Raw genomic sequence first — 10601 nt, 5'->3', positions numbered from 1 at the left:
AAAAAAAAAAAAAAAAAAAAAAGTTGATTGGAGCTTTTCATTCAACTCTTTTTTTTTTGGACCCTGCAACCCAGGTTGGAGTGCAGTGGTACGATCACAGCTCACTGGAGCCTTGCTCTTGGGCTCAAGTGATCTTACCTCCTGAGTAGCTGGGACTACAGGCATGCACCACCACGTGGCTAATTAAAAATTTTTTTTTGTAGAGACAGGGTCTTGCCATGTTGCTTATGCTGGTCTTGAACTCCTGGGCTCAAGCAATCCTCCTGCTTTGGCCTGCTGAAATGCTGGGATTAGGAGCCACCCCGCTTGGCTTTCCTTTCCTTTCCTTCACACTCCATTTTTGGTCATTTCACTGTTCTGATCACTGATTTTCTCTCTTACCTGCTGTTGAGCTGATCTTTTGGAGTTTCTAATTTGTTTCAGGTCTTCAGAAAGACCTATCTGCTTCAGATGCAGGGCCTCGGTAGGTGGGAGTAGATGCTTGCTGGGTCTAGTCACACAAAGATTTTGGAGTTCCAGAGCACAGCACTTGAAAATGAGTAAGAGGGAAAGACTAGAGCAGTGGGAGGATGCTGCGGAGAGCCACAGACAGGCCTCCATGGCAGCCCTGAGGGAGAACAGCTTTGGAGCGGGCAGAGAGCACTCAGGAAAAACACAGTGTGTGCTTTGGTGTGCCTGCGCCTTGGTAAGATTGTGGGACTCTCATGCTTGTTAAGCCACAACCTGTGCTCCTGGGCCCCAGCCTATGAGTGCGGGCAACCCTGGGCCCCCCTCTCTAGGGGCAAATCCAGGAACTGCCCCTTGGCTGAAGGTGGACTTAGGACTTGACACAAAACCTCACAGATTCCAACACAGCACTATTTTGGGTTTTTATTTTGTTGATGTTGGTTAAATCTTGTATCTTTTTTTTATACACAAGAAAATACTTCATGTACCTATGAAATAAGACAGGTAGGGAATATGTCCAGTGCAAACAGAGGACTCACACCTGTGCATAGACAGCACCATCCAATGATTGTCACTGCAGTCCATGGCGTTACCAAGGCTGCGCCACCCACGTGCTGCCCCAGGAGGCGCTACCAGGCTCTTCCGGCCACAGGTCTGTCCTCCACTGCATGTGGTGGCAGGGCGGGGAGGTCACAGGGCTCCATGATTGTGGGGCAGCTTCAAGGGCACATGGGGCGGAGGGCCTTGGAGGTCCCCTCCTCAGTAGGGGATGTCATTCTGATAGTACTGGATCATGTCGTAGGTCCGGCTCCTGAAAGGCCAAGGAAGAGTGAAGGGAGATGTGAGGAGTCAGCAGGGTCTGAGGTCCCTCCCCAGCAGGGAGCCCTCGCTGTCCAATCAGCCCCTCATGGCTGCCCAGCACCTGAAGGCACAAATGTCTCAGGCGTGCCCTCCCCCACCCAGTGACCACATCTGCTCCAACCCGGGGGCCTCCAAGGCCACCTCATGCTCCTCAGCCAAACCGCTTCCATCTGTGGGAGCCACTGCTCTGCCACATGGGCCTCGGGGCCCTTGGCTCGTCCTGGCCAGATGCCCCCAAGGGGTCTGTATGCTCTCCTCGCATCTCTGGAGAGCCCCTTCTTGCCCTGCCCCAGCCCCTCTTGAAGTCCTGGCCGCCTGGTTTCTCTGCTTCCTCTCAGCAAGAGCTCCTTCCGTGCCCAGTCTCCACACTGCCCTTGTTAGGGCGCTGGACCCGGGCGCCACCTGGGGGCAGGTCTCAGCTTCCTCTCACACTCCTCTGGCCGGCAGTTCCCCACGCAGATGGCCATGCCTGGGCCCCTCATCCTAGTCTGGATGTGGCCTGTCCCATGGCACAGCCTTGGGCCCCCACATGCCCCTCAGGGCCTTACTAACCCCACATGTGTAAGTGCTGCCCCCTTCGGGGATGGCTCACCTGCTGGGCTCGCCATCCTCCCTTTGTTCAGGCTGGACCCCTCAAAGCCGCCTCTGATTCCCACAGCGGGGAGCCTGTCAGCCCGGTGCTCCACCTTTGGACCCTGAGCCAGCCCTCTCCAGGGCCCCCTGCACCCAGCTACTCCCACCACAGTAGTGACCAGCAGCCCGGCTTGCACTTCCAGTCACTGCCCACAAAGCAGCCTGAGGCAGGAACAGGGAAGGAGTGAGGTCTGACTCCTCAGCCCTCCTGGGAGGAGGGAGGCCTGACACCACATTCAGTTCTACTACTCCTGGCCTTGTGCCTCCACTGCTCCCTTGGCCTCACAAGCCCTGGCCAGTTGGGCCCAGCCTCTGGCCTCTGCCAAGTGTTCCCCTCAGCACACCACAGCCCCCTAAACCAGTGCCCCACTGCTCCTCAAGAGCTCCTGTCAAGGCTTGGGTCTTCATGAGAGGGGCGGCTCGGGGACAGCAGAATCCTCATCTCCTGGTGCAGGAAAGGCCCTGCAGGTGCCCAGGGGCCACTGAGGCAGGGGGTAAGGCAGGAGGGCGGGGGACTCACCTGTTGCTGAGGAAGCAGCTCTGGATGACCTTCATGATGAAATTTGCAGCCTCGCGCTCGGTCATGTTGGGGCTAAACCTGTGCCTGGGGGAGAGGCTGTGTCAGGGCTGCCATGGGTAGGGCCGTGCTGGCTCCCTGGCCCAGTGGGAGGAGGGTCTTCCATGGGGACGGACTTCAGCTGAGAGTCATGCCCTGGAAATGTACCTCTGGGGCCCATGTTGGAAGATGGGGTGCTGTGAAGGCCACGCCTGGCTTACTGTGGGCCCTGTCCCCTTCCCAGCATAACCTGAGTGCTCCCATGGCATTAGGGGACTAAGCATTGGGGAGCTAAGCTACTGCAGCCCTAGACCTTAGGGTCAAGGTGGGGTGGGCGTAGCATCCGTGACATAATAGAGGCCCCTGGGTGGGTCCTTGGTGTGGCCAGCACAAGCAGGGGCCCCTCACAGGCGTGGTCTAGGGACAGAGCATCACCCAGGAACTCTGTCTGCTCTGAGGTTCCAAGGAGATGACAACGACACTGACAATTACACAAAAGCTTCCTATCTTGGATGGAGCCTCAGCTAATGGACAACTGTCCCCCAGATGGCCTGCGTGTCCACCAAGGAACCTACTTCAAGAGCTTGATCGTCTGGCCGCGAAAACAGGGCAGGCCCGTGTCCAACATGAGAGTGACCAGGGAGACGACCGCGTCCATGTAGGGCCTGGGGAGAGATAGGAGGGAGCGGTGGGCTGAGGCCAGCCTAGGTGGTGGCCCTGCCTGTAGTCCTATGGCCTGGCTGATGCCAACAGCCTCAGGTGTGGGCTCCTGCCACCCACCTCCCTGCCACATCTTCTACATCTCTGAGGCAACTTTCAATCTGCTGCACTTGGCAACCTGTACCGCCCAGGCAAGGACAGCCCATGTGCACTCTAGACAGGCTGAGTGTCCTGCCCTGTCCCCCACATCAGGCTGCCGGCCATGGCTTCTGCACCTGGGTGGGACGCAGACACTCTGACCTGACTTTCCCTGCAGGGCAGTGCGGACGAACCCAGGTTGGATTGTGGCCTTGGCCAAGTGACCTGTATATGAAACTGGGACGAAGCCCATCTCTGGCATGTAGCCTGTGAGGTGGCAGGTGCTCAGGCTTTGGTGACAGGGTGGATGGGATGCCCAGAAAGGGGGAGCCCATGGCTGAAGGCATGGATCCCCAGGATCCTGCATCCTGGGGAAGGTAGCTGGAATTAGATGCCCAGAGCAAGAATTTACTGGCACGGGTGGGCAGACAGAGGTGACCAAAGGACAGGCATAGGTCAGCAGGTGGCTGCTAGCAACTACCTCACTCTCTGGAACCTGATCCCCTTCTAAAGGGGACCTCAGAACGTTCCCCACACGCCCTCTGCCTCCACCCTGGCCCTCACCCAGGCTCACCGCACAGCCAGGTAGCCGCGCACACACATCTCCATGAACCACTTGAAGGGCGTGGCCTCCATCTTGCCCCCCATGATCATCACCATCTCATCCGTCAGCTTAATGTCGGGTTCCCAGCCAAGATTGCCGCCGGGCGAGCTTTCAAACATGAAGCCAAAGTCTGCAAAACCCCAAAGAGCTGCCTGTGACTGGGCTAGGAGCCAGGGCAGGCAGGGACGAGTGGTCTGTTTTGAGGAGGAGAAAAGGACTCCAACAGCAGCATCCCCTCCACCCCCAATAGGCAGGTTGTGTTTTCTTGGGGACAGTGATAGGGTGGGTGGTGGAGCAGCAGGCAGAGGAAGAGAAGGGAGAAAGTGGAGGCAGGAGTGAGCCAGGCTGGGGCACTGAACTTGGATAAGCCCCACTCCGCCTAGCTCCAGCTTCTGACTCAGAGCAATGGCTGCTCTCACCCCAGCTCCTTGGAGCCGGGGCCAGGCACCCTCCACAGCAGAACAGCTTGGTGGCTGACAGTTCAGACCTCAGAACTGGACCCTGACACTCCTGACAGGGTGGTCCTGGGCATGCTTCCCTCTGTGGGGTGGGGATCCCTAGCCTCCCCTGGGTGCCAGGGGTGAAGGGAGAGGAGGGTGGCACTGTGGCTGGCTGACCGATGTGGATGATATGGCCCTTCTTGTCCAGCATAATGTTGCCGTTGTGTCTGTCCTTGATCTGCAGCAGGAACAGCAGGAGGCTGTAGGCGGCCATGCTTCGGATGAAGTTGTAGCGGGCCTGTGCAGAGAGCGCCCTGGGCTCACAGAGGCCCTGGGGCCTGTGGGCACCCTCCCTGGTCCTACACCCAGGATCCCTGGGCCTGTGAGCACTCTCCCTGGCTCTGTGACCCCACTGTGGAGGCAGAGCCCGAATCAGCAAGCCAGTCTTCGGCAGCAGGAGTGACAGGGGCTGTCTGTGGATGTGGGGGTGTAGATGCTTCCTCCCACACCCAGAACTTAACTTTCTTCTGAGGAGTCCAGCCCAGCTCTACATTCTTTTGACTCCCAAAGTGGCTTACAGATGCTCTGGTGTTTTTTTTTTTGAAATGGAGTCTCGCTCTGTCACCAGGCTGGAGTGCAGTGGGGCGATCTTGGCTCACTGCAATCTCTGCTTCCTGGGTTCAAGTGATTCTCCTGCTCCAGCCTCCCAAGTAGCTGGGACTACAGGTGCCCACCACCATGCCCAGCTAATTTTTTTATTTTCAGTAGAGATGGGGTTTCACCATCTTGGCCAGGATGGTTTCAATCTCTTGACCTCATGATCCGCCTGCCTTGGTCTCCCAAAGTACTGGGATTACAGGCATGAGCCACCACACCTGGCCCAGGTGCCCAGGTTTTAACCCTTAGCAAAGGATGACTGAGGAGAGCAGGGTGTGAGTGGAGGCTGGGGTGGAGTGGAGCGCACATGCACCCGCCCACCCCAGGCTGTGGCTGCCCTGGCTACCTGCTGGAAGGCCAGGGTGGACTCGTCCCCGTACTGGCGTGTGAAGTAGTCGTACATGCCGAAGTCTGTCTGGCGGCCCAGCTGGTCCCGGGAGGTGCAGTCGGGGATGCACTCAATCACCCCGCACTAGGGAGGAAAGGCCAGTTCTGAGCCCGCCGGGTGCGAGGTGCCCAGGGCTGCCCTACTGGCTCCACTCAGGGAACTTACCCCAGGGGCAGTGGCCACCACGCGGTAGGGAAAAACAAAGAGGTCCAGGCCGACCAGCTGGAAGATGTTCTTGAAGAGGTCGATGATCTGCAGGGCCAGCATGTCCTGGGAAGCCGGGACGTGCGGGATGCGGTCAGCTGGCCATGCACCCCAGCACCTCTTCTGGCTCATGCAGGGCAGAGGCCAAGCACCCAGAGATGGAGTGAGGTGGGGAGGCCACAGCTGAGCAAGTCTGGAAGGCCTTGCCTTCTGACCATCAGGGGCTGGACTCAGGCTGCTGGGACCACCAGGTCCTGGGCCGAGCATGAGGCTGAGCTGTCTGGTGGGGTGTGTGAGATAGGGCACTCAACCCCTGGGCAGTTCCCTCAGGTGGGCACTGGCGGAGACAGTGGGAGAAGGGCTGGAAGGAGAGGCCTCTGGGTTTTGCAGAAGCCCTAATTTACCCCATGGCACCTGAACCATATAAGAGGAGGCAAAGATTCACATTTCTGCATATGAGATTGGACTCTGGCCGGCCTGGAGCCTTGGGGAGCAGCAAGCCCAGCCCCTAAGCCTACCCTAGGCCTGACCCTGCTTACCTGCCGGCAGTCGTCCCCCACTTTGAAGATGGCTGCCTGCCAGGAGATCTTCTGGCCGTCGGCCTCCTGCGCGCTGCACTCATCCTCGGAGTCTGAGCGGCACCGCAGACCTGCCCACAGGGAGAGAGGCTGTTGTCAGCCTGTAGGCAGTGAGAAGCCCTCTAAGGGGGCCAGGGGTAAGTCTTCTCCCATGCCTGAAAGAAACCCCAGCAATCTTGGGGATCACTTCTTCAAAGCCCCAGGGAGGCCAAGAAGGAGCCCAAAAGTGTGGGCGGCAAGTCACCCAGGTGCTGAAGCAAGAGACCGAGGGCACAAGCTGTTCCAGTATATTATATAAAATAACAAGTTATAGAAATATAAATCATAGATACAATTATATATATCATTAATCATTAGTTTGTAGCAATGACTCTTTATTCCAATATTATAATAATCTTTGCTCTACAATTATAACCTACGAGAAACCAGGCCATACAGAGACAGGAGCTGAAGGGGCACGGTGAGAAGTGACCAGAAGACAAGTGTGAGCCCTCTGTTAAGCCCGGACACGGCCACTAGAAGGCTCCTTGGTCTAGTGGTAACGTCAGCGTCTGGGAAGGCGCCCGTTACCTAGCGGACCGTGGTCTAGTAGTAGGAAAAGCACCCGCTACTTAGCAGACCGGGAATGGGAGTCTCCCTTTCCCCAGGGGAGTTAGAGAACACTCTGCTCCACCATCTCTTGTGGAGGGCCCGACATCAGTCAGGCCCACTCGCAGTTATCTGGAGGCCTAACCGTCTCCCTGTGATGCTGTGCTTCAGCGGTCCACGCTCCTGGTCCGCCTTCATGTTCCACCCTGTACACCTGGCTCCGCCCTCTAGATAGCAGTAGCAATATCAGTGAAAGTATTAAAGTCTTTGGTCTTTCTGAAAAGAGCATAGAAGAAATAATGACGTAAGCTGTCCTGTTTCCACCTCAGCTACCTAACAGGGAAAGGCCCCCTGTCCGGTGGGCACGTGACTCACGCGACCTTATCAATCATTAGAAACGACTCACACTCTTTACCCTGCCCCTTTTGCCTTGTATACAATAAATAACAGTGCAGCCTGGCGCGCCACTACCGGTCTCCGCATCTTGGTAGTAGTGGTCCCCCGGGCCCAGCTGTCTTTTATCTCTTTGTCTTATGTCTTTATTTCTATGATCTCTCGTTTCCGCACATGGGGAGAAAAACCCACCGACCCTGTGGAGTTGGTCCCTACACAACAGGGCTCAAGGAAAGCCTTGGAATAGCAAGTGGAATCCAGGGTCGGAGTCTAAGAACATTTAGGCTTAAATGGAACTAAAAACAGAGCCCCATTTCATCTGCAGTGAAGACCCAGGTATGCCTGGGTCAGTGTTGGGTGCTGTGAGCTGGGGGGTAGGAGGAATGTGTCTGTACACTGGGGTCCTGGCAGGGCTCGGGGCCAGTGTGCGGACATGGCCATGGGAGGTAGGTCCCTGCAAGGGGTGGTGGCCCCCTCTGCACAGCTGGCCACACTGTCTGTACTGGATTGAAGAGTGTCTCCCTAAAATTCATGTTCACCCCAAACCTTAGAATGTGTCCTTATTTGGAAACAGGGTCTTTGCAGATGTAATTAGGTTAAGACAAGGTCACAGTGGATCAGGATGGGCCCTAATCCAATGACTGACATCCTTCAAGGGAGATCATCATGTGAAGAGGGAGGCGGAGATGGAAGTGGAGCATCTGCAGGCCAAAGTGTGCCCAGGACTGCCGGCAACACCACCAGAAACTGAGGTGGCAAGGCAGGACCTGCCCAGAGCCTTCAGAGGGGGCACGGCCCTGATGACACCGCGATGGTGGACTCCAGCCTCCAGAACTGATTGTCTGCACAGCAGCCCTCAGAAACTAACACCCCACAATGGCCCTGGGCCCCTCAGCCTCAGGCAGGAGCCTGCTGGAGTATGCCAGCTGACTCACGGCAGACAGACCTCTAGGGGTGGCACATCTGTCACTGCACTTGAGCTCCATGCCATCCCCCAATGAGGGGTCTGACTTGAGTGAGGGCAGACAGATGGACAGACATCATCTTTTATGGAGAGTTGGTACTAAATTAAATACATGCCGAAAGAAACTGGCATTAGCAAGGAATAGCACTGAGCTCCCAAACAAAACCAGGGATCTTTACTGACCTTCTTTTTCAAGTTCGCTAACTCCACATCGCTTCACCTTGAACTTGGCCAGATATGGGGCTTTTGCAGCACTGAAAACAGAAAGAATGTGGCACCCATGAGGTAGCCGAGAAAAACTGCATACGAGGATGCTGCGGAAGCGGGGGATGGGCAGGGCGAGGCGCCCACCTCTGCATCGGGGTCCCAGACTTGTAGTCGATGTCCAGCACGATGGCCTCCGGGTTGCTGGGCAGGTAGCAGCCTGTGCAGGGACAGAGGCAGTCACAGGGAGTGCATGTGTCACCAAGGTGAGGCCAGTGTCAGTTTCCAACACGGATGTTAGGTGCGAATCCACCCTGCAGGCACACCCCACCCCTGTGGAGGGGCCTCTGGTCCTTGTCCAGGGCACCACTAACTTATTATTCTGCGGCCACTAAGGGTCTGTCCTCCCTGACTCTTCGACTCTTCCAGCCATTGACCAAATGAGTCAGAACCTTCCGGGACACGCTCTTGCTGGAGGAGCACTGAGCCCCATCCTCACGGATGCAGCCCTACTGCTTCTGGGGGCGCGTGTGAAGCCTGTCCTGCCTCCACCTGCCTGAGCAACCCTCCGAACAGCCCTCCATTCTTGGAGTCCCCTTTTTTTTTTGGATAGAGTCTCGCTCTGTCACCCGGGCTGGAGTGCAGTGGTATGATCTTGGCTCACTGCAACCTCTGCCTCCTGGGTTCAAGCGATTCTGCTGCCTCAGCCTCCCGAGTAGCTGGGATTACAGGCGCCTGCCACTGTGCCCAGCTAATTTTTGTACTTTTAGTACAGACAGGGTTTCACCATGTTGGCCAGGCTGGTCTGGAACTCCTTACCTCAGGTGATCCACCCAACTCAGCCTCCCAAAGTGCTGGGATTAGGCCACCACGCCCGGCCAACATTGTTTCTTTATGCTTATTTTATATCTTTGTGAGTTCAAGCTTCTTCAGCTCAGGGTCCATGCCTTACTCATCTTTTTAACAGCCACAATACCTAATGTCATGCCTTTTCTTTTCTTGTTTTTGTTTTTTTGAGACAGAGTCTCACTCTGTCACCCAGGCTGGAGTGCACTGGCACAATCTCGACTCACTGCAAGCTCCGCCTCCCAGGTTCACGCCATTCTCCTGCCTCAGCCTCCCAAGTAGCTGGGACTACAGGCGCCCGCCACCTCGCCCAGCTAGTTTTTTTTGTATTTTTTAGTAGAGACGGGGTTTCACCGTTGTTAGCCAGGATGGTCTCGATCTCCTGACCTCGTGATCCACCCGTCTTGGCCTCCCAAAGTGCTGGGATTACAGGCTTGAGCCACCGCGCCCGGCCCCATCTTCTCTTGAAAAGCTCAGCCTTAACCACACTGGGCTTGAATTGCCACGTGGCCACAGCCACAGGCACCCAGGAGTGGCTTCCTATGGGAGGCGGGGGGTGCTGATGGGTCCCAGCACACATGAGCCGTCCCACACTAGCCCCGCCTGTGTGACCTGCTCCTGTAATGCTGGCGCCCAGGAACCCTCTTCTAGAGTAACAGCTACTGAGGTCAGTGTCAGCCTCCAGAAAAACAGCAGGCAGCAAGGAAGATGAAGGGTACCCACGGACGAGCAGCTCCCGCTCACTAGGGGCAGATTCTGGGAGCGGCTGGGGTCTTGGGGCACCAGGCACCATGGGCCCAAGCAGGTGTGGGGCTGGCCAAGCTACTGTGTCCACACCCTGCAATGCCTGGAGAGGGCAGCAGCCTTCACGCCCCACGGCCCACCCGCAGGAAGAGGTTGGTCTGAGCCTTCAGAAGCCACCTGCTCACCCGGCTGCACCTTCACTTCAGACAGGGCCGACAGACAAGCCTTCTTTCTCTCGTCGCCTTTAGGGTAGGGCCTGAGAAACAGGAAAGAAATGTTTGGTCTCCTGGAGGAACTGGCTGCTGGGGGACAGCCCAAGGCCCCTCCTGCCTGGATTACCCTCTCTGTCCCTCTCTTCCCGGCTCTAGCTGCTCCTAGGGCAGCCAGGCACCACTGGCAGCGATTCTTGCCTTGCATTCCTTGTGGAGAATCCCCGACAGCCCCCAAGGGCGGTTTTCTGGCAGGCTCTGCCCCTGCTGTGTGGGGGTGTGTGTGGCTGGGGGCGGGGGTGGGGGTAATGCCTGCCACCTGCTGCCACCCAGGAAACGCTAGATCTGGTCCTTTATCTTGTGGGTTAGAAGCTGCCAGCACTGCTATTCTCAGCACCCAGCCCAGAAAAGGGTCTCAAACTGACCAAGGTCAGAGCAGCGTAAGCACTGGAGACAGCCCCGCTAGCGTGCCCAGCATTGATGACTC

The 10601-nt window shown here is 56.9% G+C and overlaps 1 protein-coding gene across 4 annotated transcripts in view; it reads right to left on the bottom strand.

Moving 5' to 3' along the window:
• Positions 1-844: 844 nt before the first annotated feature.
• Positions 845-10601, bottom strand: part of PI4KA (phosphatidylinositol 4-kinase alpha) — a 143241-nt gene continuing 133484 nt past the window's right edge. For 3 of the 4 annotated variants that reach the window (XM_025398768.1, XM_025398770.1, XM_025398769.1), the window contains 11 exons: positions 10091-10161; positions 8463-8535; positions 8295-8365; positions 6128-6237; positions 5550-5654; positions 5343-5468; positions 4517-4637; positions 3870-4029; positions 3073-3162; positions 2462-2545; positions 845-1258 (listed from right to left, as the gene is read on the bottom strand). In XM_025398768.1, the coding sequence (XP_025254553.1) occupies positions 1207-1258; positions 2462-2545; positions 3073-3162; positions 3870-4029; positions 4517-4637; positions 5343-5468; positions 5550-5654; positions 6128-6237; positions 8295-8365; positions 8463-8535; positions 10091-10161 (1063 nt within the window). In that variant the 3' untranslated portion in view covers positions 845-1206. Of the gene's footprint in view, positions 1259-2461; positions 2546-3072; positions 3163-3869; positions 4638-5342; positions 5469-5549; positions 5655-6127; positions 6238-8294; positions 8366-8462; positions 8536-10090; positions 10162-10601 lie in introns of all 4 variants that reach the window. The other variant, XR_003121442.1, reaches the window with a different exon arrangement.

Source organism: Theropithecus gelada, chromosome 10 (genome assembly GCF_003255815.1).
Source record: "Theropithecus gelada isolate Dixy chromosome 10, Tgel_1.0, whole genome shotgun sequence".
NCBI classification, from domain to species: Eukaryota; Metazoa; Chordata; class Mammalia; order Primates; family Cercopithecidae; genus Theropithecus; species Theropithecus gelada.
Note: the sequence above shows the minus strand (reverse complement) of the source record. Positions and strands in the feature narration are given on the sequence as shown.